The following is a 27,059-nucleotide window of genomic DNA, read 5'->3' on the forward strand; positions in this document are numbered from 1 at the left end:
GCGATCTCGGTAGAAGGTCTGTGCGTCCAGCGCTATCTCCAGATGGCTGTCCTAGAAAGTTATGCCAGGGACACTTCACTGGCAACTTCCAGAGCTTCCCCGCCAAAACAACCATAACAATTTCCAGCGCAAACAGCAAACGGAACTTGCCTCAACATTCAAGACATTGCGCCAGGCAACTGCAAAGGGAGAACCTTGAGGCGGAAAACTTAAAATGGACGAAACACCACCAACCAACCTGGCGGACCTGGCCAACGTCACAAGAGGTCCTCGTCGTGCCCGGCAACGACTGCGATTCGAGCCCCAGCAGACCCTCCAACGAACCACACGATCATCACAGGCCGCCGTTCTGGAAGAAGCCCGTCGAGCTGCCCTGCGATCAGTTGGTTCTGGCTTCACACCTGAACCGCGACCTTCTTCAACGTCTCCACCTGTCAATCCAAGGGAACAGTTTTCCGTGATGCCTCGTAAGTTTTATATATCCATTCAATATGGTCTAATTCCATGACATTTCACCAAGTCGGAGGGGTCTTGGTCTTTGTTTACTTCCGAGGGCCTTGTGCCCATTTCCCCCTTTTGGAGCCCCACCTCGCTTCACTTACACGCTGCCCAGTCCTTGCACTATCACTTACACGACCTTCACCGTGGTTCAAGTTGGTCTTTTATTTTCCAAAGGACCAATTCCTGATGCCTGGATGTCTGTATTTATGTGTCACTACCTTCACCTGTCCACTTCTCCCATCCTGTCATCCCATCTCAGAAGCTACTCGCTGTGCAATTGGTCCCGTCTGTAACCGCTGCTATGGCTTGCAGAATTGGTACACCTTGGGACGAAGCTGCGATAGCTTCAACCACCGTTCCATCAACCTTCACCCAGCTTGGGTTCACCTCTCAACCTGGCGACGACCTTGAATTCACTTTGCCCTTTTCTTTCTGTTCCTGAGCAGTTATTTCAGGTTTACTACCCCGCCAATGTTTCTCCATTCACGAATTCCCACTTCCTCTCCGCCAACCCTTCCTTTCTCTCCTTGACTCTTCCTTCTCCCGTCAAGTTGGCGTTCTCCTTCGTCAACCTCCTGTCAACTTGCACTTTTTTTCTACTTAGATATCTTGCCTTCTCCTTTCTTCCTCTCACCAATCTGGCCTCAAATCCCTCCTCATCACCTATTTTTACTACTCGGCCAACTACCACCTTGCCCTTCCTTACATCGCATAAACATCGCTACACTTTCCCATCAGGCTTCGATCTTCGCCATACCAACCCGCGCCCAAGCGGCGGCGGGTACTAGGAGGGCTAGCTGAGAGGGATTTGAACTCTCCTCGACCTCTCAGCCTCCGCGCTCCCATAACCCTCGATCAAGAGAACGTCGACGAAGTGAATGAGGGCCTATACAATGGAATCTACGACATCATCGAAATTTTCGCAGTTACTAACGGAACTTGGCTTGGCTCTCCAGCACAATCAGCGCGAGCTCAGCGCACACAAGAAGAGCAGTCAGACGACGAGGACTTCCCGAGTCCCGTGGGCGACGGCCCAGCCAGTGACATCGAGCTCCAAGATGATGATCACAATGACGATGACAATGGCCCTGAGGGCGAGCAGTACCATGAGGGCTTCAACGAGGGCATGCCGGGGGTTGAAGAAGGCCACAATGTCGACAACCACGCACAAGACCCAGACGGCGACGAATTCGCATACGATGAGCACGGAGAAAGAATCGACCCTGATGAAGATCCCGAGGAGACGGAGCAATTGCAACACTCAATGTTCGACCCAACCGCCATTGGCCTCCGAGAAATCAACAACCTCGCCCACTTCGGCGTATCCAGCCACAAGCCCGGCAACGGCGTCGAGGAGCTTCTGACCGAAGACCTCGAGAAGTACTGGCAGTAAGTAGTCCCTCCCCTTCCTTTTCCCCCTCTCGCTAACACTCTCTCAAGATCCGACGGCCAACAACCACACCTCCTAACCATCCACTTCCTCCGCCGCGTCGAGATCCGGGCAATCCGATTCTACGTTGACTATAACCATGACGAATCCTATACGCCCACCAACATCGTCTGGTACGCCGGCACCGGCCACCACGACCTGATCGAATTCGCTGACGTCAAACTCACCAACCCCGTCGGCTGGCAAGACGTGCCCATCGCCAACTGCGGCGGGGCCCCTGACGGCCACTCCCTCTGCTGCTGGATTGTCCAGGCCCACATCAAGGAGAACCACCAGAACGGCAAGGATACACACATTCGCGGCCTCAAGATTTTCGCTATTGACGAGAACACGGTCGGCGGTGCGGTGGCTGCTGGAGGCGACGCGATCCACGAGATGGGAGTCAGGATAGATGAAGCGGCGGAGAGGATGCAGGCTGCTGCTTCGGCAAACAACAACACAGAAGAAAACGATTACGACGAAGCGAGTCTGTTGGAGTTGCTGGAGCATATTGATCGCGAGGCGGGATCGGCGGAGGCGGGATCGAGGAGCAGGTATCGCCCTGGTGAGGGAGGGTTTTCGGACTTTCCTGATTTCATGCGGGATCCGGTGATTCGTTAAGCAGGTGGCGGCAGAGACCATGGTTTTCCTTCAGGCTGAATTCAGGATTTGTACGGCAAGGTGTTTTTCGGCGCGGAAAATGCTCGGGCAAATAGGGGGGTGGGTTTTTGCTTGGGTCTCTAAACGGCGAAGGAGTTTCGGGTTGAGAATCGTTTGGTCATTACGGCATCATGGACTTTCCGCTTTCGCATAAATAACTGTCGGTGTCGGGAAAGCATCTGAAGGCATCGATACGGGACGGGATTAAGTTAAGATAAGGAACCCGGTGTTGGATTACATCGATGGATGGTGTATGGGAAATGGCGGCTACAAGTGCGAAGGGCGTTAAAAGGCAAAGCTCTACATTGCTCGTCAGGAATATTCACAGGGAGCGAGGCTTCACGGAAGGACCTGGTGATGTAGACGGAAGCACAAAACTGGACCTAAGATAGAATAAAACAGTGTGGTTACTAGTAGAAAATTTATCTTATGATCATGGTGCGCCTTATAGGTGGAGGAGGCACTAGGAATGACTCTGTGAAGGTGACGTACGTACCCTTTGATATTCCCAGTCCCAGATCAAATGGATCGATTTGCTTCCGTCGTTTCCTACAACCCCAATCAATGCTGATGGGTGAGCAGGAACGAACGACTTTATAAGGGAACGCGGAAAAGATATCTAACACATACGACCATAGATGGTAGAAAACTCGGGATCCCGTCCGCTCTCCCATAGATAAGCTACCAATCGCCTGACTAGTAGTTGGGTCGGTGACGACCAGCGAATCCCAGGTGTTGTATGTTTTTTAATTCTTGTATTTTTTACTTTTGCTTTTTGCATGTAGCGTCCGTCCTATGTTCCCACTTCTTCTTACTCGTATTCGTTGCTTTTTTGTTAAAGTTTGGACATGCAATGAAATGATGAATATGATTGTGGGTGTTGATCGCTTTTGGTTGATCTTTTTGTATTTGTGAATGTTGAGTAGAGTTTGTGGACAGTTCTATGGACTTTGTATCCGGAGTTAAGCAGTTGCACACATCGGACCAAGTTTGAATTCAGTGTGGTAATTTGGTATTCTTTCAAGGGGACAGACCCAGAGCAGTCCAAGATCGAGTATACAGGTTTGAGGTTGCGCAAGGCAGCTTTTGATTGCTAATGACCTTCCGGGACCTTGGGGGTTAGCTCGCGTCCAAGCCCCCGCACTCCCCCGCTGTGGGGGTCTTGTCTATTACTCAATGCCATCCACGTCATCATCAGTCCTTGAATAAACATTAACTCGATTTAGACAAGATCTCCCAAGCACGTTGCCCGACGCCGTACCTTGCCTGTAGCCGATGATCAACCCGACAACAATGCCCCACGACGAAATGCTCGAACACTCGCTCAAAGCGCAATCCCTCCTCCTCCCCAGCGCCGCCTCCCGCCGTGCTCTAACCAACTTCTTCACCCGCGCCCTCTCCGCGTTCCAATCCTCCTCCGACTCGGCGCAAAAGTTGCAAGTCGTTTGCACAGCCCCTCCAGCAAGCAGAAGTCATGCTTCAGCGTCCGCCGCTGCTCAAGCACAAGGGGAACCGTACCCCCAATCTCCAGCACCGATCCCACCGGCGAAGCGACCGCATACCCTGATCGTGCTAGACTCGAGCTTCAACCCGCCTACGTTAGCGCATTTGCGGATGGCTACCTCGGCAGTAGAAGATACCATCAAGAAAAAGGGCAATGAAAAAGACATAACCGGCCTGCGACTCCTTCTCCTCCTAGCGGTCGTCAACGCCGACAAGGCGCCCAAGCCAGCGGCCTTCGACCAGCGACTAGCCATGATGTGGGCGTTCGCTCGTGACGTACAACGGGCGCTAAGGGGAGAAGAAGACGAATGTCCCGACGAGGTGTTGGCTTCCGGTCCGGGACCGAAGCCACACACCACCAACAATCCAGAGGCGGAACAAAAGCCGGGACAGCAAGGACCGGATATCAGCGTCGACATCGCACTAACATCTAAACCCTTCTTCCACGAAAAGAGCCGGGCAATCGCCGAGTCCGAGTTCTACAAACCACCGGCTGAAGGAGAAAAGGACACGATGGAACAAGTCATCCTAGCAGGCTACGACACGTTAATCCGCATCTTCGACCCAAAGTACTACGGCCCTCCTGATCCGAGCCGGAAGGGGACGCCGATACAGCAAGCGCTTGATCCGTTCTTTTCGCGGGCCAAGTTAAGGGTGACGATGCGACCGGATGATGAGTGGGGAAGCAAGCAGGAGCAGCTGGCGCATCTGGAGAGCTTGTTGAGCGAGGAGGGCCTGGCGAAAATGGGCGGGAGTAAGGAGTGGAAGGATAGGATTGAGTTGGTGGAGGGGAGGAAGGATGGGGAGGAGATTGTGAGTAGTACTTATGCGAGGCAGGCGGCGGAGAGGGAGGAGTGGGGGAAGTTGACAAGGTTGGTGTCGCCTGGGGTTGGGAAGTGGATTGAGGGGGAGAGGTTGTATGTTGTTGATGTGAAGCCGGGGGATGTTGACTAGGCGTCTTGATGGTGGTCAGAGACATGATGGTAGACATGATGGTAGAATTGGCCCAGGTAGACCGACAATTTTCGTTGAAGATCGACCAGGCGTATCAGCCGCTGAGTTCCGAATAGCATCCAGCGACGCCGGCGACCTCGCCATGTTTGCGCCATCACAGGCCCTTGATATGAATGCACTGGTGTTGTGTCGCAAAGTGCTTCTGCATATGAAGATGACGGACATGAACGTCTCGGGAGGTCTCGAGGTTGGCCAAGGATTGCTCCAGAAGATGATGGACTCGCAGAGTGACATCCTCATCAAGACAAACAGACGCAGCACTGTACTCTCCCATTACCGCCTTTACATCCCAAACTCCATGTTGTCGAGGTGTAGAACCTGGTGGCGCAAACGGCATCGTGAGAAATTTTGGCGGAGTGGCCTGGCAGAAACCATATGGTCCACCTTCTTTTGCACTTCTAGAACCCGGTCCGGCAGATTTTGTAAGGCTGACCCACCAAAAAGTCCCCTAGTGGACCGCAGTGGACCCCCAAATTTGCACATGTGCACAGACCAGCAGAGGGCATCTCTGGAGAGGGTATAAAATATCCTCCTCCCTGGCCCCAATTCGATTTTCTTTTTCTTTTTTTTCTTCATGTCGACAATACTTCAGTGAGTCCCCCCCTACTATTGGGATCCAAACACTCTTCTGCAAGTAACAGTTGCTAACCACATTCACCCACCAACAGGAGAATCATTTCTATAGTATTTGTCCTCTTTTGTGTTCCCTAAAGGAGCCACAGATCCCACCCGGGTTGATGAACAATATCCTCGTTTCCCAACAGTGAGGTCCTTTTATTTACTCTCGCTCTGCCTGCAAAGGTGGCGGTTTCTCCGAAAGGAAAGACTGTACAGAGAGTGGCGATGATCTGTACCCCGATTTTTTCTCGAGGTCTGCCTTCGGGCGCTTGGGCGGGGTGGGTTTCGATGGAAGTCTGACCGGCCTACATCACACTTTTTTTTTTCATTGTGCTCTTGGGCCTTTTGTGGCTTAGGACGCGAGGAAGAAATGGAATGCTTGCGACTTGCGACGGGGGTGTCTGCCAGTGAATGGTCTTGTGTGTTCCTGCAATGGCAAAGTTTGCGACAAAGTTTTGATGTGCCTTCACTTGGACGTTCACACTTTTTGCGCTGCCTGCCGGTTGGAAGTTCAGGTTTGCGATGCCGCCTGCAACTTTTTGTTATCTTCTCTGAGACGCCTGTCGCTTATCGCCAATGCCAAGCGTTCCGCTTCCATTGTCGATGGGCCTGCCGATTGGTCCTCTACCGAGCTTGGGATCCACCTTTCACTTCCTCTGACTGCACTGCAGTCCTTCAAGCTGGGCATTAAGTTGAAAACGACGCGCTTCTCTCTCTCTCTCTCTTTCTTAAACGTTCTATCATCATTGCCACCAAGATGCCGTTGACGTTCAGCAGCCCCCAGCCCCAGCGGTAACTCACCACCACCAAGCTCGCATCTCCTCCTCGTTGGTGACACAAAGCACATCATTCCGAACCCTTTATTTACTTCTCGTCTATTTTCTTCTTCATCGTCATACTGCTTCAGTGGCAGAGAGCATCCAAGCTGGATACCTTTGCAACGTTGCTTCAATCTTCATGCTTGAGCCTCAGGACGCTCGGTCCCAGGATTTTCCAATTCCGACGGTACCTGGTTCGTGACACCAAAGCATACTTCGGCTCTTGCGCGGATGCAGTGTTAAAGTAAAAGCTGTGTCGTGTCGCCTTGGACTTGGGACTCCACAAACCTCATCTTCCTCCTTCCTCGCTCTTTCCTTTTCGTCGTGCATTCTCCGGGTCCCGTGCGGGTGAGCTCTGGTTGGCCACGAGCAGGGTAGAAGAGAGCAGATTTCTCAAACCACGAGAACCTTTTGTTCCTCTTGCATCAAAACATCATCCAAACTGCCATTAACTCTCCTACACTTTGAACAGCTTAACCTTGCATTCACATCTCCTCGATATTTTCCGTGTCTTACAGCATTCACCGCCCCCATGGTCGGGTCTCCTACATCTAGGACTGCAACATGAATTCCCTTCGCGCACTCCGACAACCACGGTCGGGTCCATCTCCATCTACCTCAAACTCCGTGTTTCTCGTGTTCTCAAAGAAACATCATGATCCTCGCTGCGACGAGAAGCTTAAGTTCCCGAGCAGTAATTTCGCTGCTCAGCCTCTGTCGTCACCTATGCGGCTACTTTCCGAATGCTTTCTTCCTTTCCATGTCAATGTTCCTCCCCAGGGGCATAAAAGGGTAGCCATAACCAGTTCAACTGGACTTTCTTGACCAGTAGCCAACCCCTTCAGTCAGTTGCATGCTTCCATCCTTCAAGGCGCCTTTACTGCGGTTTCCAGGAAGCATTCACTTGCAATGCGTCTTTCAAGCTTCTTACTGCCTTTGTTGGCGGTGGGTGGTGAGGCCTTGAAAAAGTACATAATTGAGGTAGACCAGGTAAGAGACAAAGAACTCCATTTTAGTCAAAGTTTGTTGCCTTTAGGCTAACTTCCATCCTAGGGGGTAGACCTGGATGACCTCGCCAACAAGTTCAGCGTGAGCGCTGGTGGTCGGAGTGTCATCCGTCGCTTCGACAAAACATCAGACGTCTTCTTTGGTCTCTGTGTCGAAACAGACGATATGAACATCGATGATCTCCCTAACTTCCCAGGCATTCTACGGGCCTGGCCTGTCGGTAGAGCTACTCTCCACGCCGCTCGAGCGGCCAGCCCAGTCGGCAATATTGTTTCTGATGGCAACTACTCGGTCCACAGCTTGACTGGTGTCGACAAGCTGCATGCAAAGGGCATCTACGGCAAGGGTGCCAAGGTGGCCGTTGTTGACACTGGGATAGACTACAAACATCATGCGGTACGGTCCTTTCTTTCGCTTTCAGCGTTCCCTGAGATTAACAACGGCAGCTCGGTGGAGGATTCGGGCATGGATTCAAAGTCGCCGGTGGCACCGATCTTGTTGGAGATAACTGTAAGCACCAAAATGGCCATGCTACGGAAACGAGGCTACAATACAACTAACCGTGGCTTAGCCTGGCCGTTCCCGGACGATGACCCATTTGACTACCAGGGCCACGGCACGCAAGTCGCCGGAGTGATTGCTGGCAAGACAGACTGGTTTAACGGTGTTGCCCCTGAGGCTACCTTGTACTCCTATAAAGTCTTTAGCAACGATGTAAGTCTACCCCCGCAAATCGGGTTGCACTCTGTGCTAATTACTTTGCCACGTGTACAGTCCCAAGTAACGGACGAGGACATAATCATCGACGCCTTCCTGCAAGCTTACAAGGATGGGGTGAGTCTCTTGTCATCACTCAGCTCTATCGTACCTGACTTACACCACATCAGGCGGATATCATTACCTCCAGTATTGGTGGTGAAGGCGGTTGGTCAGGCGGTGCCTGGGCAACGATTGCTTCACGTCTGGTCGACCGAGGCGTCCTTGTCACTATCTCCGCTGGAAACGAGGGCTACAAGGGCCCATTCCTTGCCAGCTCGGGATCATCGGGCAAGAACGTCATCGCAGTAGCCTCCACAGAACCCAGTGTGGCACCCGCGTGGCCGTTCAAGGCAACCTTTACCCACGGCGGCAATTCAACCACCATACAGCTGGGGTACCTCATCGATGACCTTTTTGACCAACCTTGGGGGCAGGATCTAACGGATGACCTACCCATCATTCCTCTCTCACTGAACGTCAACGACACTGCTGACGCCTGTGAACCGTTGCCCGAGCATACTCCTGACCTCTCCGCTGGCATCTTATTGATTCGTTGGGGAGGATGCGACTCGTCGGTCAAGCAGGAAAACGCAGAAAAGGCTGGCGCCAAGCGTGTCCTCTTCTATAGCGATGATGCAGGGCCTGTCTGGTGGCTCAGCGTTACTAGCAACCCTCCCGCTGCCTTAATCGAAGCCAAAACGGGCGAGGCCATGGTCGCCACTGTTGCTGCGGGAGGCAAAGTAACTGCAAAGTTTGCCGTTACCAACGACACCACTTGGAGGGTTGGGTTTTACAGCTCTGCAGGCGGTATCCCATCCGGTTTCTCGAGCTGGGGCGGTACGAATGAGCTTGAGATCAAACCCGATGTTGCCGCTCCCGGCGGCAATATCTACACCACCGATATCAATGAGCCATGGACTTTCCAGTCGGGAACATCCATGGCCTGCGCCTACGTGGCTGGCATCGCGGCCCTGTACATAGGCGAGCATGGCGGCCGGAGCGTCCACGGTCCTGGGATTGCCAAAGCCCTTGCAAACCGCATCATCTCCAGCGGCGCGGCCGTCCCATGGCAAGTCGACAACCCCGTTGGCAACCCAATCGACTACGGCTTCTGGGCTCCCGTCCCTCAAGTTGGCACCGGCCTGGTCAATGCCGCAAAGGTGCTTGACTACACCACCTCTCTAACCTGGGAAAAGTTCCACCTCAACGACACCGCCAACTTTCAAGCGCATCACTCCGTCACCATCACCAACAATGGCCCCAAATCCGCAACCTATTCATTTGCCCTCCAGCCCGCCGGTGCCTTCAATGCTCAATCCGATTACGATCCCGAGTACCTCTCCACTTTTACAGATTATATCTCCCCTTACCCCCTTGTCCCCAGAGTTCAGCTCCCTCAGAATGTTACCATCGCCCCTGGACATTCCAAAACCGTCCACATCAAGTTCCAGCCTCCTTCACCAACCTCATACAACGCGACGAAGCTTCCTATCTACAGCGGGAAGGTTCTGATCAATTCCAACGAGAACGAAGACCTCTCTATCCCCTACTACGGTGCCGCCTTCTCACTTCGTTTCGCTTTCAAGGACCACATGTTTATCTACGGCCCCTTCCAAGCCGCCGGACCAGACAGAGAAGATATTGACACTTACCATACCTATGACTTCAATCTTTCTTTAGCCGCACAATCGTACCCCACGGTTGCCGTAGATTTGCGGTTTCCCACGAAGACGCTTAGATGGGACATCTTTGAGGCCGACTGGACCGAGGCGCAGTGGAACGCTTCGGCGCCCTACCCCCCTACAGGGGACAACGGGTATGTTGGCAGTGTGGCGTTCTGGTCCTATAGCGATTTGGTGTGGCGGTTTGACCCAGATAATAGGGATTTACCCGGGTATTGGGACACGATAAGTTTCCCGTTGACGGTTGGGTCGGGCCTCAACAGGGGAAATGCTCGAGATAGGTTTTCTACGTGGTTCATGTGGTTTGGGAAGTTGGTTGGGGGAAGTTACATTCGTCCGGGGAAATATCGGTGAGCTTTCTTCCTCCTTTTTTCTGTTCTTTCTTTTCGGCGTCGAGCAGGTTTATGAGACTTTTACCAGTTTTGTAGCCTGGCTATCCCTGCTGGATTTCTCATGTTCACTAACATTCCATCTCCCCGACTAGCTTCCGCTTCGCCGCCCAGATCCCTTTCACGGATCCTTCACACTCGGACAGCTGGGATGTTTGGAAAACACCAGTCATTACGATTCTTGACTATGACCGGCATATCTAGGACGCAAGCCCGTTTTTTGTGGCACTCTGCGACCTGGTTCAAAACCGGTTTATTTGTTACTTTACATCTTGAGCCTGAGGGCTGGACAAGAGTTGTCAAAAAATTTGCATTGGCCTCAGAGAGATCAGTCGGAGTAGATCTGTACAGGTATTGAACGCGCGGTATTGATCCGTCGTATCAGCCTTGCTGACATTGTAGTCGCATTGGAGTGAGGGGTAACGGGTTAGTATGACCCAGAAGACACAACTTATAGGTTGAATTATTCTCATTCAAGACTGCATGATCTCGAAGTCTAACTTCTGTCGTTATCGCCCTTTTTTCAGCACCTTCGACTCTTTGATCGCGGTCCGGATTCCCCAATTTTCTCAACGACGCTACAAAAATGGCGCCCAAACTCTGTAGAGTGTGTCGGTCTATCCCGTCCTCTTTCTGGACCCAAGACATCAGCAAAACCTCCGGCTTGGATCCCGACAACGAACCTCCGTCTGATTGTCCCCGAGCCAAGCTGCAATTGCATTGGTGCATTGAGGAGATGGCAGATAGAGGGTGTCAGCTATGCCAGGTTTTCCTATCTCCTCCTATCTCGCTGCTCCGGTTTCTGGCCCTCACGCTCAACCCCGAAGTGGCCAGAAGCACCGTAGTAGAGCTATCGAGAGTAAAACCCAACACCAACAGCAGCGGTGAATGTGACGAATTGTCATTGCGTATCGGAGAGAGAGCAATATCCTCTGGCTCGCGCTGCTTCCGAGTTCCTTCTTTCTGGAGTAAGTCTCTGTGTTCGTATATGCAATCAACCCAGGTGGTGTCTGACATATGCTACTTGTTCTTCTAGCGCGTCTACCACCTATGTCAAAGAACGAGCCCATGGACAATCTTGCTCTCATGAAGCTTTGGATTGAGAATTGCAGGAAGAACCATGTCAAATGCTCGGAGAATCTCGCTCGGTTCTTACCCACCCGGCTCCTCGATATTCGTGCATTCGAACATCAAGGAAGCCAGGACCTCAAACTGGTGTGTTTGAGCCCCAGCGATTATGGTTCTGGCCAGAAGGATGTTCCAAGCTATGTCACTCTCAGCCATTGCTGGGGACCGCCGGAGAAGCGACCGGTTACTACAACCAAAGCCAATTTACAGGAGAGGATGACCCGAATACGCTATGACGAGCTCCCAAACACGTTCAGAGACGCTGCACGTATCACTCGAGAACTGGACCCTAGCCTTCGGTACCTATGGATCGACTCCCTTTGCATCGTCCAAGACGACACGGAAGACTGGGCAAGGGAAGCCTCTCTGATGGCTCACGTATACAGCCAAAGCTTCGTCACCTTGGCCGCTCTCAGTTCTTCCGACAGCAGCCAGGGGTGTAACATCGTGGACAACATCCAGGAGAAAGTCGGCACCATGATTGATCTCGACTTGAAACACCATGATACCAATGAGTCCGCAAGAATTCGCGTGACGCAGTACAAACCCCAGCCCTGGAGCAAGCACTACGCCGATTACGGCTACAGCTTCTTCACCACCAAGCAGATCCCTCTTCGATGGCGGGCTTGGGTCCTCCAGGAACGGGAGCTTTCCAGGAGAAGCATTCACTTTGGCGCTGAGCAATTGCTCTGAGAGTGTCAGGAGCTGAAAGCTACGGCGCAGTTACCGTGGCTTAATGCCGAGCAGACTATGCCCTCAATACAGAGTCGATTTATGCGATCCGCATCCGACCAGATCCAGACCGATAACCCTTTGGCCACCACGATGAAACATCGCTGGTTCTTGCTCGCTGAGGATTACTCCGTTCGGCAACTAACCCAGGAAACGGATAAGCTGCCCGCGCTATCAGGCGTCGCGCAATCGTACCAACGGCACTTTGGACCAGAAGCGGTCTATATGGCCGGGACATGGAGTACCCACCTGCCTGACGCCCTGCTGTGGATGACACGACAACCGAGCGATGATTCCTTTGCTGTCAGGGCGTCGACGTAGATAGCGCCCAGTTGGTCCTGGACTTCAGTTAGGACGGCTATTTCTTACAGTAGTTTGCGTCTCAAAGACGTCCCTTCCGCCGTCGCTGATACCTCCAGTATCACCCCAAAGCCATGCCATCCAGCAGACAAGGTCTTAGCCGGCCTCAAAGTGGCAGAAATGAAAGGCACCCCCAAATACCCCGACCCCTACGGCGCCCTCATCTCCGACGGCTCCCACCTTCTCCTAACAGGCGCCCGTCTCGTCAAAATCGATGGTTTCGCCCCACCGCTCACTCGCTACGGCGATCAAGATATGGCAATGAACGATTTAGCGATACTAAGAGGGGGAGAGATGGTGGGGGTGCTTCATCCCGATGTCCGGAGCGATTTGGACATAGAGCGATACAATGCAAGCACGGACAAAGTCGGGCTGGTCTGCCTTGCTCTCATGGGAGAACCTGAAAGGGGAGAGACGGAACGACCTAGTCTTTATCATGATTTGAATGTGAAGAATGGTGAGCTGGTTATGGGACTTGTGCTTAGGAGACGTGAGAATGGGGAGGATGGGGAGTATGAGAGGGTTGGGTTGGCGAGGTGGATGAGGTTGGAGATGTTTAGGGAGGTGGGGGAGGGGGTTGTTAAATTGGTTTGATGTTGATGGGTGAGTGTTTGGGTGGAAGAATGTCTCTACCTTCCGGGAGCAAGATCAGAGTCTGAGGTTGCTGATCGACGGATTGCATTGATACTCTACCTCTGCTCACGAATCATGGCGTTCAAATGCCCGCTGGTCATGATGATCGCGTGTTGGATGGACGTGTGAGCGCGGCCCGACGGAATGGATTCGCAAGCACCAACGAGCTCTAATCGCAATATAATATGTGTCTTTCTTTTTGCAACTCCGGAGATGGGAGTGTCGACAATTGAAATCAACGAGAGAGCGACGCCGCATCATAATTGCATCCTCGGCTTACCCTCAATACGCTTGGCACGGTGTAAGCAAAAGATTTCCAGAAGGATCTAATCCTATCGCAGTATAGCTCCTGGTAGCCGATACTACCATGTGGCTTTATGTCAGAAAATATCCCGCAATAGCGTGCGTCATCATCCCCCTCATCCCCCAAGCTGTTTTCGATACAACTTACGATCATGACCTCCGGGCTCTGGCCAAAAGAGCTCAACAAGCTTTGCCCAGATTGCGAACACCTGTTTCCTCCCTCCGGACCATGGCCGTGGGACGGGGGTACAATCGGCAAGTTCAAAAGAGATGTGCGCGAGCCTAGCGTCGAGGAGCTCGACGCTTCAGCAACTTCCACCGGGTGCCATCTATGCCGAGCTCTTCTGGAATGTATTTTGCCCGGGTCGATGAAGTTCAACCGGCACGACTACCCTACCTGGTTCGAACTCAACAAGGAATTTCGGTACAGCGTTTCGCTTTATGACGCCCGGCATGACTCAAACCAACACCTTCGATCCGTTTCTTTGGGGTTGACGGCAACGGGGGAGCGTAGGTGGATGGGCGTGCAAGTACGGTGGTTAACCCTCTACAGAGCACGTCCGGTATTGTCTGATGGCTGCTCAGAAACACCCAATGTCAGGCGGGGCCGCTGGATCTTCAAAGAGGTTGATCCTCCAGCGCATTCTGAGGAAATCGAGGACGCTGGACTCATGGACGTTGACGTTGTTCAGCCAACGTCCGCCACAACATTTGACCCTCTCGCCTTCGCACAGCTGCGCAGATGGGTAGACGAGTGCACTCAAAAGCATGAGCTCTGCAAGATAGCACCGTCCGGCCAGAATTCCATCTTCGGCGGCTTCCAACAGACGGTGCGGTTGGTCGATGTCGGACTCGATGATAGCTCACCCATTCGTCTGGTGGAACATTTCAGAGTGGACCAAGTCCGATACAACACACTCAGTTACCAGTGGACAGCGGACACATCAAAGGCCAGTCTAAAGAAGCATAACAAAGCCGCCTACTGCCATGCGATTCCCACAGAAGCCTGGCCCAAGGTGTACAAGGACGTCGTGATTGTTTGTCGGTCCCTTGGTGTTCGCTACGTATGGATTGACTCCCTCTGCATCGTCCAGGATGACCTGGAAGATTGGGAAGTCCAGTCATCCATGATGCAGGATATCTACTCCCATGGCTATCTCAATCTCGCCAATGTGCTAGGGAAGCACGCGGATGGGCTGGAAGTAAGCCGCGATCCCACGGCTACTTCGCCCTGCATTTTATCACGCACGCTTGCGGATGGTTCAACAGAACATTGGGGATGTATCGAGGACGGCAATTGGCGGGAGCAGATCCAGGATGCACCGCTATACACGAGAGGGTGGTGTTATCAGGAGCGGTTTCTTTCTGCGCGGACAGTTCAGTTTGGCCCGCAGCTCTACTGGGAATGTAGGGAGCAGTTTGCTTCCGAGTCGGTTCCGTCCAGCAAGGCCTTTTACGACATCAAACACCCGGACCTCATCACCACCTCTGCCAAGGAGAAGGAGAGTGCTGGTGGGACGTTGAGTCCAGCTGAGATATGGGAAACGGTGGTCAAGATTTACACCACCACCCAGCTAACGCAGCAGTCCGACAAGCTGGTAGCCCTCAGAGGCGTCTTCAACCGCTTCTGGGAGCGATTCGAAGCCGAAGCCGAAGCAGCCAGACAGCAAGAGTCAAGCCAGCAAGGTCAGCAGCACCAGCACAACATCGACTGGTGCATAGCAGGCCTCTGGAAGCGCGACCTCATCCGCCAGCTCCTCTGGCGTCGCGAAACCTACCACGTCGATTCTATTCCCAACCCCGAACGCTGGCCCGAAGAAGATGCCACCGAACAAAAATCGTTCAACGCCCGCGCGACCGAAGTCCTCAAACTCTACCCCTCCTGGTCCTGGGCCGCTTGTCCCTCATACCTCGGTTTCGGCGTCTGCTTCACCACGCAACCCACCGATCGAGTCGAGGATATGGTTGTCATCGAGAAAATCGTACCCGGGGGTACAAGCACCGACTACACAGCCTTCGACTCCTCCGCCCTCGTCCTCCGCGGCCTGCTCTACGACGGCATCAACGCCATCGACCTATCCCAAGTCTTTTTCGACTGGCGCTCCAAATCCGAATCTTCCGGAACCGTCAAGCACAAGCACCACGCTCAACTCATCCGGCGGTCGGCGTGGTGGATCTACTTTGACCGGCCACTACAACTCACCACCCCCCTACTAAGACCAGAAAACGTAGGCGTGCTGATGGTCAGGCTGGTGGGCTTAGGCGAGGTGAGGCAGACGAGGTGGATGCATGGCCTTTTGGTGGAAAAGTTGGGGACGGGGACGGTGGGGGAGGACGACGGGTTGCCGTTGCCGACGTATAGACGGATGGGGTTTTTCTTGCTTAGGAGTAAACGGGGATTGATTCCGGGGGTGGAGTGGCCGGAGAGGTTTGGCACGAGGGAGGAGGCGGAGGAGGCGGTGCGGGAGGTGAGGGAGAGGAGGGGAAGGTTTCCGTTGTTGAGGTTGGTGTAGGAGTGAGTGTGTGTGGGCTGGGGACGGGAGGTTGGGAATGGATGGATGGCCATGATCATGGGGCGCAGCAGACAGTGGAAAAGTCTCAGCCTCGACATTAACCCGACGGAGGATGATGTGTGGCAGGTAGCACTGATGGTGCCACGACGGTCGGGGTCATCCATGGTCGCGTACTGGACGCCGAGTGCAAGCAAGTGCCCCGCAGCATGGAATATAAGTCCCACATTAGGATATAACAAGCACATACGACCATACCCACTGGAAAACTCGGGATCCCGTCCGCTCTCCCATAGATAAGCCAGTGAGGGCCAGACTAGTAGTTGGGTCGGTGACGACCAGCGAATCCCTGGTGTTGTATGTTTTTTTGAGATATTTTTTCCTTCCCGTTTTCTTTTGTTTCTCTTCTTGCTACATGGTTCTTTCTTTTCTTTCTTTTCTTTCTGCTTCATGATACGCATCAGGTATTCGCACCACTTTTTTTCTCTTTTTACTGATCGCGAGGCCCTGAGTTACGAATGCTCATTAAATTGCTGTTGCGTTTTAATTGCACGTATTTCGTATTACCAAGAATGATGATATTCCTTCAGTGTTTCCCATTGTATAGAGATAGATGTCCATCTCAACTCTTTTCATTCATCCTTCGGCATCACACACATTTGACCATCCTCTCTGTTCAGTTCCCTCCTGCCCTGTTTACCTACCACCTACCTCCCTTCCATTTCTCGACTTCACACCCTCGCCTCCTCCCACTTACCTTACTTACTTACTCCTCGCCCGACCCCACGCGAGCCCCCCAGAACCCAAGTGCGCCGACGAATCAATCTCATAAACTGAAGTTCCATGTGTTGGGCCATTACTACCCTGCAACTCTCCCCCAAAGATATCTTTCGTCTGATAGTACATTCCCTCATTCCCGTTTCCGTTCCCGTTCCCGGCGTTCCAGGCCGTGTTTCCAGTCATATCCATACCACCAGGACCCCTCCCCACGAAACAACCTGCCGGCGTTTGTGTTTGCGGCGGCGGCGGCGGTAGTTCCGCAATATTGTTGTTGTTGTTGTTGTTGTTGTTGTTGTTGTTGTTGTTGTTGTTGTTGTTGTTGTTGTTGTTGTTGTTGTTGTTGTTGTTGTCTCCCATCATCATGTTCCGTTTCGGCCGCGCCCGCACACGAAACATCCAATACCCAAACGCACCGGCGGCGATGGTAAGGAAGATGGCTGAGGAAACGCCTATGCTTATGCCGATTGCTGAGGGGGTTGAGAGTTTGTTACCGCTGCTTTGTTTGCTTTGAGCGCCGATGGCTGCTGCGTCTGTGTTGGCTGGTGTTGTTGCCGCGGACGTTGAGTACAAATCTGCATGTTTTTTTTTTTCGTTAATTTTTTTCCCTTCTTCTTTCCCTCTTTCTTGTTTCTCTGTTTGGTACAGTGCTTTATTTTGCCTTCTTTTTTCTTCCCAATTTGTCGGCGCTAAGAAATGAGGTATTTGTACCACCTTTTTTTTTTTTTTTTCCTTTTGCTGTTCGTAAAGACTGGCTCATGGATGGTCATCAAATGCAATTGATGCTGCGAATTAAATACCACTTACTCCCAACTCCCCACCCATCATGATATCATATTCTATCTTAATTCCCACGGTATTACAATATCTACCTCATTCCTTCTTTTATTCATTCGTCTTTCTTCCCAGATTAGTATGTCCCTTCATCTCCCCCCTTTCCTCCTCACAACCTCCCCATTACACCTCCCCTCGACTACTACTTCCTCGTCCTATCCCACGCAAATGCACTACCAGTCTGCGAATCAATCTCGTAAACCGATGACCCCCCATTCCTCCCCGGTCCATTATGACCCTGCAATTCTCCCCCAAAGATGTCCTTTGTCTGATACATATTCCCATTCCCATTCCCGTTGCCGGTGTTCCCATTCATAACCATCGTAGGACCACAGAAACCCGTGTGCGCCATGTGCGGTGTTTGCGGCGGTGGCAGCTCCACTGCGTGGTGGCTAATGCTGTTCCGTTTCGGCCGAACCTTGAAAATCCAGTACCCGAAGGCACCGGCGGCGATGGCGAGGAAGAGGGCGGAGGAGACGCCTATGCCTATGCCGACTGCTGAAGGGGTTGAGAGCTTTTTGTTTCCACTTTCTTGGCTTTGAAGTGCTCCGTCCGTGCTGGCTGGTGTTGTCGCTGTCGATGTTTTTGAGTCGAGTGCATCTGCTCCAGCAGAAGAGGTCTTGGTTGTTATACCGGTGGAAGAAGGAAGTGGAGAGGCGGAGGAAGTTGTTGTCACTGGGAGACTACCCGCACTCAGATTTGGCGAGGAGGAGGAGGAAGACCCGGAGGTGATGTTGAAGTAATGGCTCGTTGCGTTCGGGGTCGTCGAGCCGTTGGAATAGATGGCGAACTGGAAGACGTTGGAGAAGGAGAGGTTTTTGGCTGTGTTTACGATCCAGAGGTAGTCGGTTATTTGGACGTGGTTGGCTGTAGGGTGTTAGCATTAGCGACGTTGGTCATCGCCGCCGCCGTCATCTTCGTAGTCGTCGTCGACGACGGCACTGTCGTTGTCATCGTCAAACATGGCATGTGTTATGTGCCGGGATCGCCACAAAAAAAAAAAAAAAAAAAAAAAAAAAAACCAGGGAAAAGAAAAGCAAAAGAAGAACCTACGAGCAACATATTCAAACCCATCCCCCGGCACCTGATAAAGCACCAACGACGAGCGAACCTCCGTGTCCTCGGTCCACTGCAACGTCATTGTCGCTCCGATTTTGTAAACAGCATTCTTGCTGTCGTCGCGATCCTCTTGGCGAAGAGGAGGCGGGTTGATGAAAGCTATTGGCGTGGTGGCTGATACGTGTACAGGTTTTAGAGATATGAGCAACAGGAGTTTCGTCACTAGAGGTAGAAAAGGAGTGAGGGAGAGCATCTTGAGTGAGAAAGGACTGTGTAACAATGAGGGAATGGGAGGCGAAACGGAGAGAAAGGGAAGTGAAAGAAGGGGATGCGACTTGAACAAGTCTTTATTGCCGACTTACTGTAGTACATCGCTTTCAGCTCAATTTCTATATGGCCGCTGCCCGCTCGTGGCGCCAACTCCTAATAGCCGCCATCACATATGTGCTGGCCTGCTGGCTTGGGCGTGCTATGTTTAAGCAGGTACCAGATTCGAATTCCGAGTCAGCCTCGTTCCTGCGTACTCGTCTCGGCTAGAAGCGTCTTGCGCCCCCAGGCTTCGCTCAGACGAGTAGGTATCGTCGAACGATTTAGAGTTTCAGCTCCTCTACACTTGAGGGTGATAAGCGCGCTTCTGTTGTGCCAAGCATTCGTTCGACCTCCCCCATATTGTCCAATTGTAAGCTTTTTGGTGCGGCGCAGAACTTTAAAAGTGTCAGCTTCGCCGCAGACCTACTTTTTGATAATCTCCTTTGCTCGTCCCCTGCATATCTTTATGGCGCACAATTGGGAGCACAGCGTCGCATCCTCAAACGAACCGTGGTTCGTCTAATAGGGTGTCCCTCAAGGCTGACTTCACTCCTTTATAAACAGAGAGGACAACACCACAACCCAAGCCAAAATGTCAAATACTGTTAAACAGCTTGTTCTTCTTTGGTATCGTTAGTTATATGTACATGTGCGGTCGTTTCATCCTCGGACCAGCCAAAATATTACATCCAAATGGCCCGCCCTTCATCATGATCATTTTCATGACGTGAAATGCCGTAAGTTTCCGAACCCATCCAACCGATCATCCAATCATGCAAGATGCGCCCAGTATGACCATCCAAATCATCGCAAAATAAATAATACAATTCCCACCGAAAATCACCATTATGCCCATCTCAGATGAACCACTCGCTTATCGCATCCAGAAGAAAAGTCGATGAGGCCAAGGGTGATCACCTCTTAGCCTATGCACAACTGTGCTATTAGTTCTTCTTCTCCTCGGAGTAGGCGGGAAGGGCCTTCTCGCCATTTTGGCTGCTGGAGTCATCGGCAGGAGTAGCCTCAATGGTCTCTCTCTGGGAGAAGACGGTCTCCTCCGAGTCGATGTGCCTGAAGGTGACGTAGAAGACGATGGTGAGGACACCGCCAGCAATGGCGGGGCCACCGAAGACCCAGGTGAGATAGGGATCGGTAACAACCGAAGAGCAGGCAAGACCGATGATATAGGCCACAGCCGTGGAGAACAGGTTGATGGCCGAGACGAGACCTCGCATGTTGACAGGAGCGCGCGAGTAAGCAATACCGTAAGCAGGCACGTTGACGAACAACTCGGAAATACCACCAATGGCGAAGGGGATGGCCAAGAACCAAATGCTGATGTTAGCGACACCGGTGCCGACATTGCAGTCACTGGAACCGTAGTCGCCGCAAGGAGACAGCTTGTAGGCGTAGTAGTTGAGCACGGTATAAGCTACACCGCCGATGGTGGACATGGCCAAACCGGTGGTGATGCGAGCGATGGGACCGTAGTGGATGTTGAACCGTCTAAGCGTGGGGTACAAGCCGTAGTTAAGGAGGGGAGCAGCGGCAATGATACTGAGAGAGTTGAAGTTGGAAATGACGTCGTTGGGGACACCATCCGTCCTCAACATGGTCGACAAGAAATTAGCGGCGGAACCGAGACCGTTGTCGTTGAGGTACTGGATAGGGAAGAAGCAGAAGATACCAGTACCCTGGAATGTACGGCGGACATCCTCAACGAACTGGTCGCTCCACTCAATCTTGTAGGCACCCTCAAGGCCGGCAGCAGCAATGTTGGAAGGCTTGGCCAGTTCCCAGAAACCGTGACGACCGACCTTCTTGAAACCACCGCGGCGGAGGCAGACACCGAGAACCCTGAAAACGTTGGGGAGATCGGAGCCACCGGGAGGGTGGAGGATGAGGCGCTTGCGGAGGAACCACAAGAGAAAGGGAAGAGGAAGATAGAGGATGAGAGGGATGACGAAGGCGAGCCACCAGCCAATGTACTTTTCGGAGTAGGCAGTGGCAACACCCATAAAACCACCAATGTTGATGACGAGGTAGAACCACAACATGACACGCTCAGTGGTGGCCTCGGGGTCCTCGATAACGCGCTCGCCGGTCTTGAGCACCTTGATCATGGGCTTGGTGTTGGAAACCTGATCGAGGAGAAGGGGAGAGACGTTGGGCTTGAACATGCCTGTAACGAGTTAGTCTTTTTTTCAGAGTGGTTCAAGGGAGCTTACTCACCAGAACCAAGGGCGAGAATGTAGACCGAGAGGAAGAAGGGGGCCTTGGTGCTTCCGTCGGCAAGGAGGTTCTTGGCACCGGCAACGACCATGAGAACGTGGGCGACACCGAAAACAACGACACCCCAGCAAATAAGCTTGAAGCGGCCAGTCTTTGCGTCGGCCAGCCAGCCGAAGAGGAGGGGAAGGGCATAAGCCAACATGGAGAAGGACTGAGTGACGGCGTTGGAGGTACTCTGGCCCAAACCGAGGGCACCGGCTGTCTTCTGAGTGCCACGGGGAGGAGCACCCCAACCGTTGCCGCCTTCGGGCATGGGACGGTTGACATAGTTGCTGATCAGGGGCTGGACACCGTAGTACGACGCTCTCTCGCAGAACTCGATAATGCAAATCAAATAAGCAATGATGGGGAGAGTGCCGGGCACACGGCGGAGCGTGTCGAGCTCCTCCTGGGTGGGCTTGCCCTCGTAGTCGTCCTCGATGGGGATGTTCTTGTGGGTGGTGCTGGCCGTGTTGTGCTTCTCCAAGTCATTTTCGTAGTTGGAGCTGCCATCAGCGGCCACAATCTCTGTCGTAGCTGTGTTTGCCATGTGTCAGTCTGGTGGTTCAAGACTGCTGAGATGGTGATGATCGGGGGAAGAAGCTGAAGGAGCGGCCAGGATGGGAGAAGATGCAGTCGAGTGGTCCAAGGTAACACTCGGGAATCGGCACGACGGAAGCAACAGTGTATATGCGCGAACATGGAAAGAACATACCCATTGTGGACTTTTGGTGTTGTTATCTCGTAAAATGTCTCCAGTCGCTCCAGTAAAAATTTTACCCTCTGGCCTCTGTTATGGGCAGGGGAGGGGGGAGGTTGGGAGGACACTGGATGTGGAGAGCCTGTCGAGGACCGTTGGCTTGGTCAAAGACTGCGACTCGAATGAGATGAACAAGCGGGAGTCAAGTCGAGACTCGGGATGGGGAGGAGGGTCACGAAGAAGCTGGGGAAGCAACCATGGGCTCGACGCGGGGGAGACGCCGAGTTAAAAACGAGACCAAGTCCATGAGCAGAGTCACATCAAGGACCCATCGAGAGCACGCGACCACAAGGGCTAGAAAGCAATGACTGGGGGGCGACAGGAAGGCGTGAACCAGAAAGAGGATATTGTCAGCAAGGACACCACCGCGAGAGCGGAAGGAGACCACCGAGACCACTCGGTCGTCCGTGGGATGTCCCTGAAAACCGGGGCTTGGCACAATCCTCCTTCCTTGTACGGCATGAAGCACCGGTGCGACTTTCCACTGGCAGCGCCGGTTCTGGAGGCCGGGGAAGGCGCGAGCCGTTTGGATTGTTTCGCAAGTGCCAAGTCTTATCGGTTGACGGAGTCCTCGCCCTTTCACCGACAATCACTCGACTGTCTTCGGGACTGTTCCACCCAACTGAGGCAAGATTGACAAATCACAGAGGAGACAGCCGAAAGCATTTGCCGTCTACGTCCGGTGTTGGACTGTTTGGGTGGGGAGCGCCGACGAGGTGTTGGGACTTGGGAGACACAGGAATTGAGATAGCCAAGACTTGGGACGACGGTCGCATTAGCGCTGAGCAAGCACGGATGGCGATGGAGTCGATGGAGCCGAACGATGCCAAATGGATCGCTGGAGATGTCGTGGACGCGTGGAACCCGTGGAACCCGTGGTCTTCTGGATGGAGCCAATTGACTACCCTAGTGGATAACGAATCCCGAGGTTGTTTTTCTGCTTTGCGATTGCCTCTATTATTTATAAAGGTATTAGGTCCTGTTATCTTTTTGTCGCCCACGGGGGTCATATTCATTACCGTTGATGAAGACGATATCGTATTACCCTACTATCTTACTTATATATCGGTCGCGGCCGCTAATTTCTCACCCACGGGGGTCATATTCATCACCGTTGATGAAGACGATGAACAACGACAAGAGGCTCCGGATCTCGGAGATCCTCTGATCGCAATCGGCCCCGTTTGTCCCACTCGTTCGATGACTGACTTGTATCGCATTGGCGTATGCAAATGTGAAGGAAACTGCACGCGACAGCCACACCTTATTTCTCGCATGATAGGGGATGCTTGTGTAAAAAGCGGCGGCGCCGGATGTACACTTTGGTCGCACCACGCTGGCGTGGCTGGCTTCATCCTGTCGCATCTGTCGCAGTAGTTATACTACTATAGGGCATGCCGCAGTGAGCTTATTCTTGCGAAGGTGTTGGTTTGTCGCAAATGACCAAACCGTTTTGTGTGCGATATTTCCTTGGGCAAAAAACGGGAACACACCGGAAACACACCGGACGTTAACGCAAATGCCGAGTTAGTTGCGTCACAAAGTGCTACGTACCTCAGGGGCAAAGGGCGCTACTGCACGATGGCTTTCTGTTGGTTGGCTTGGCATATCCACTCGTTTCTTGAGGCTGCCTCGGCTTGCATCTTCCACCTGCCCACAGTCCACTTTCTCGTGACTTGCATTCGACATGTCCGTCATCCTGGAATTGCCACACACAAAACGAAAATCTGTTCATCGCATCTTGGATACAGATAATCGAGATGATGGTTGTCAGCCCTAACCGATTTTCGACCCTGTAATTTGACATTCTCAATCTCGGTGCCTGTACCGGCTAACTCATGCCGTCCGACCATTGGTGGACTTTGTCATACACTTTGTCCCGTTGCTGTTCCAACACAAAACACAAAAGATATGAGCGAGGGGTCGGTCGGTACCGCGCGCCGGTCACGGTATTCCAGGTTCGCATGGCGAGCAGCAGCGGTTTCGGCGGCAGCTCTCCAGAAAGCCAAGACAATCCCACAACACCGGGGACCTTTTACCTCATCAAAACTATTCGGTCCTTCCACTCGCCGAAGCGGACCACAGTGTGGACGGGCAATCCCTTCTCGGCGACATCAAAAAGCTTCATCAGCACAGTCCCAATGGAGAGTGTCCAAAGAGGACGGATGATGATTTACTGTGCACGACATGATGCCATGTTACTCAACTATTCTTATCTTTGCCTTCCCGTCTCGATAACCTTCTTCGAGATCTTCGCTTCCCCAACTTTTGCGCATCCGATCCCCCCGAGCCAGAAAAATCCGACTCCATCATGATGCCAAGTCCCCCACTCATGAAATCACCACAAGGGCCTGCCCACATGGTGTGATATTACTGGTAATAATCGATATGGGGTTCAACGTGGCTTGATTGTGTGTGTGTGTAAGACTGGCTCTGCAGACTCGAAGCTCTGGCATCTAGATAAATCCCGCATATCCCAGCCCAACTAGGCACGTACACGCCCAGTGGATCCCCTAGCCGCTGACACACCCCCTTAGATTTGGTGTACAAACTACGCCAGATCTACCTAGAAATGCCCTAAAATGCCCTGAAATCCTTCTAAAATTGGCTAGAAATAATACTATTCCTAGATTATTTCTTCATTATAATAGCTTTTAAACCATTATTTGTAAAAGTCTTGCCCTATTACATTTATTATTATATTTACTGATTCGTTACCCGAATCCTCTTTTATAGAATCCTCTATACCCTTCGAACGGCTTATAACGATATTTCTGCTACTAAATTCTTGTAATTGAATTTATAGCCGCTATAATTCTACGAGCCCTAATTACTTTATAGATTTCAAATATATTACGGGAAAGAGGCTATTAGTAAGGTTATTTATAATTTATTCCTTAATTAGTATATAGATTACGTTTATAAATTTCCTCTTTTACATTTACTTTAATTAATATTTATATATATTAATATATTTAAATTTAATTACGAATCGAATTCCTTCCTTTATAATAAATTATATTATTTATTTATTATTATAATTTATAGGCGTAATTTTTTAATTTTCGAACTCTAGAGTAAATTCGTTAAAGAAATAGCGAGCGTAAATAGTTTCTTTAATTCCTTAATTAAGAGATAATAGTTCGACTTCTATAAATAAGGTTGTAATTATATTTTATTTATTAGTTCGCTAATCGATTATAGCGCCTAAGAGTTTAAATATAAATGTTTATAAATTCTTTTAATTAAGAGAATTATTTATGAATAAAGAATTAATTATAATATAGAAGTCAACGGTCTTTACTATTTAGTTGAAGGGTATAATTTTAAATTATAAAAAGGTAGAGTAGTATTTCATTTATAATTATATAATATATTAAATTAGGATTTAAATTGAATTGAATAAGTTTAAAGATTGGGAAAGCTATATTTAATCGCGATGTAATAATAATATAGAGAATTAAACCGATTTTAATTTAATACGTATAAATTTCGTACGGGGTTACGTTATTTTAATAAAGTAGAAATTCTTCTTTAGTTATAGGCGTAAAATATAGTTTCTTAGTACGTTTAACCTTCTTTACAATCTTTTGGATATAATTGTATTATAATAATTAAATTAATTTTTTCTCTCGGTTTCGAATAATTTCGATATTTAAAAACTATTTTAATAGTTCTTTACCCGTTAGTTAATATTTCTTTTTTATAATAGCTATTACCTCTTTGGTTGTAGCAATTTCTTTATCCCTATATTTATAAGTAATAATAATGTTGTCAACGTAGAAGAAGAGGAATATATTATTTTTAATTAGGATATTAGGTTCTATAGGGAGAAGGTTTATATTTATAATTATAAGGGTTTTAACAAATTTTTACTATTAGAGAAAGAGAATCTCCGTAAATTATATAGCGTACATAGTAGCTAGAATACTTAATTTTTCCTAATATATTTAGGGGGAATTTTTATAAATATTATTTTATTAAATATAGTATTAATAAAAGCGTTCTTTACGTTGTATTAGATTAAGTTAAAGTTGAAGTAAGCGGTTATAATTATTAGGATATAGAACGATTTAATTACTAGAATCGCTACGTACGTTTTACGTACGCTATCCTTAGATTATTAATCCCTATATATAATTAAATATATTTTATATTTAAGGAATTGGCCGTTTTAATTAAATGTATAAGTATATACTTATATTAAACTGAATATTTCGCTATTTCCCGCTTTTTCAATATTAATTTATTTCTAAGACCTTTTATTTTTATATTTATTTAAGTATTCCTTTTCTATAGTTTTAAAGAGTTCTTTAAAGGAATAAGAATTGAAATTATTATAGTATTTTAGAAAAAGTAGAAAGTTAATTCGATAAAGGGTCTTTAACGTACCCTTTGCTTTATAGCGGTTAATAATATCCTTTATTATTTTTAATTTAGAATTATACTTAGGATTAATATCAATACCCCTCTCTCTTATTTATTCTAAGAAGGCTTAATTTATAACTTTATTTCCCTAGAAGCTTATAAATCGATTACTTTTTATAAATAAAAATAATGCGGCCTAATAAAGGTATTAATTTATAATTAATTATAATTCTTTATTAAAGCGAAAGAAATCAGTTATTAAAAATGTAATTAAATTACTAAAAAGTGTAGGGAGATAGCCCTCTTCTTTATCCTTCGAATTTAAAACTATACTTTAAAAATCCGATAGCGATTATACGGACGGCGATAGTAAGGGCTTTAAAAACCCCTATAGTATCTTTAAATTTAATAATATTTCTAATACTTACGTGACTTCTAAAAATACAAACTACGTTTATATTTTTAAAGGCTTTGATTTTTCCTCTTCCCTTAATATATTCTTAGTCTCGGTAGGAAAATTTTAGACAATAGGGCTAAGAATTCCGTTATTTATAGTAGGTATAGCTTCGACCTATAGGACGTCTGCTTGCGTGATATTTATTTAATAAAGGTTTTTTAATTATATAGTTAGTTT

At 50.1% G+C, this 27,059-nt stretch overlaps 8 protein-coding genes across 8 annotated transcripts; 6 read left to right on the plus strand and 2 right to left on the minus strand.

The window, feature by feature from the left end:
• The first annotated feature begins 114 nt into the window (after positions 1 to 114).
• B0H65DRAFT_208744 (galactose-binding domain-like protein) lies at positions 115 to 2,782 on the plus strand. The gene is made up of 3 exons (XM_062821901.1): positions 115 to 467; positions 1,458 to 1,890; positions 1,942 to 2,782. The coding sequence occupies exons 1-3, from the start codon at positions 215 to 217 to the stop codon at positions 2,549 to 2,551; spliced, it is 1,296 nt and encodes a 431-aa protein (XP_062682156.1). The 5' UTR covers positions 115 to 214; the 3' UTR covers positions 2,552 to 2,782.
• An 852-nt stretch (positions 2,783 to 3,634) lies between these two features.
• Positions 3,635 to 5,238, plus strand: B0H65DRAFT_466963 (uncharacterized protein). The gene has a single exon (XM_062826886.1). It carries the CDS (start codon positions 3,866 to 3,868, stop codon positions 5,045 to 5,047), a length of 1,182 nt encoding a protein of 393 aa, XP_062682157.1. The 5' UTR covers positions 3,635 to 3,865; the 3' UTR covers positions 5,048 to 5,238.
• A 2,066-nt stretch (positions 5,239 to 7,304) lies between these two features.
• B0H65DRAFT_208837 (peptidase S8/S53 domain-containing protein) lies at positions 7,305 to 10,842 on the plus strand. Its single transcript, XM_062821903.1, has 5 exons — positions 7,305 to 7,533; positions 7,597 to 8,265; positions 8,326 to 8,385; positions 8,439 to 10,342; positions 10,477 to 10,842. Exons 1-5 carry the CDS (start codon positions 7,453 to 7,455, stop codon positions 10,583 to 10,585), a joined length of 2,823 nt encoding a protein of 940 aa, XP_062682158.1. The 5' UTR covers positions 7,305 to 7,452; the 3' UTR covers positions 10,586 to 10,842.
• A 1-nt stretch (position 10,843) lies between these two features.
• Positions 10,844 to 12,462, plus strand: B0H65DRAFT_208778 (heterokaryon incompatibility protein-domain-containing protein). Its single transcript, XM_062821902.1, has 2 exons — positions 10,844 to 11,349; positions 11,418 to 12,462. Exons 1-2 carry the CDS (start codon positions 10,968 to 10,970, stop codon positions 12,200 to 12,202), a joined length of 1,167 nt encoding a protein of 388 aa, XP_062682159.1. The 5' UTR covers positions 10,844 to 10,967; the 3' UTR covers positions 12,203 to 12,462.
• B0H65DRAFT_549233 (uncharacterized protein) lies at positions 12,335 to 13,195 on the plus strand (the record flags this gene model as incomplete). Its single annotated transcript, XM_062829641.1, has 2 exons — positions 12,335 to 12,558; positions 12,616 to 13,195. 2 exons carry the CDS (start codon positions 12,335 to 12,337, stop codon positions 13,193 to 13,195), a joined length of 804 nt encoding a protein of 267 aa, XP_062682160.1.
• A 465-nt stretch (positions 13,196 to 13,660) lies between these two features.
• On the plus strand, positions 13,661 to 16,050 carry B0H65DRAFT_589146 (heterokaryon incompatibility protein-domain-containing protein; the record flags this gene model as incomplete). Its single annotated transcript, XM_062831018.1, has 1 exon — positions 13,661 to 16,050. Exon 1 carries the CDS (start codon positions 13,690 to 13,692, stop codon positions 16,048 to 16,050), a length of 2,361 nt encoding a protein of 786 aa, XP_062682161.1. The 5' UTR covers positions 13,661 to 13,689.
• A 1,739-nt stretch (positions 16,051 to 17,789) lies between these two features.
• On the minus strand, positions 17,790 to 19,408 carry B0H65DRAFT_466979 (uncharacterized protein). Its single transcript, XM_062826887.1, has 3 exons — positions 19,080 to 19,408; positions 18,712 to 18,939; positions 17,790 to 18,525 (listed from the first exon to the last, which is right to left on the minus strand). The coding sequence occupies exons 1-3, from the start codon at positions 19,087 to 19,089 to the stop codon at positions 17,801 to 17,803; spliced, it is 963 nt and encodes a 320-aa protein (XP_062682162.1). The 5' UTR covers positions 19,090 to 19,408; the 3' UTR covers positions 17,790 to 17,800.
• A 211-nt stretch (positions 19,409 to 19,619) lies between these two features.
• B0H65DRAFT_574575 (POT family-domain-containing protein) lies at positions 19,620 to 22,133 on the minus strand. The gene is made up of 2 exons (XM_062830585.1): positions 21,259 to 22,133; positions 19,620 to 21,208 (listed from the first exon to the last, which is right to left on the minus strand). Exons 1-2 carry the CDS (start codon positions 21,845 to 21,847, stop codon positions 19,971 to 19,973), a joined length of 1,827 nt encoding a protein of 608 aa, XP_062682163.1. The 5' UTR covers positions 21,848 to 22,133; the 3' UTR covers positions 19,620 to 19,970.
• Positions 22,134 to 27,059: the final 4,926 nt, after the last annotated feature.

This window comes from Neurospora tetraspora, assembly GCF_033439725.1.
Source record: "Neurospora tetraspora strain CBS 560.94 chromosome Unknown B0H65scaffold_4, whole genome shotgun sequence".
In the NCBI taxonomy this organism is placed as follows: Eukaryota; Fungi; Ascomycota; class Sordariomycetes; order Sordariales; family Sordariaceae; genus Neurospora; species Neurospora tetraspora.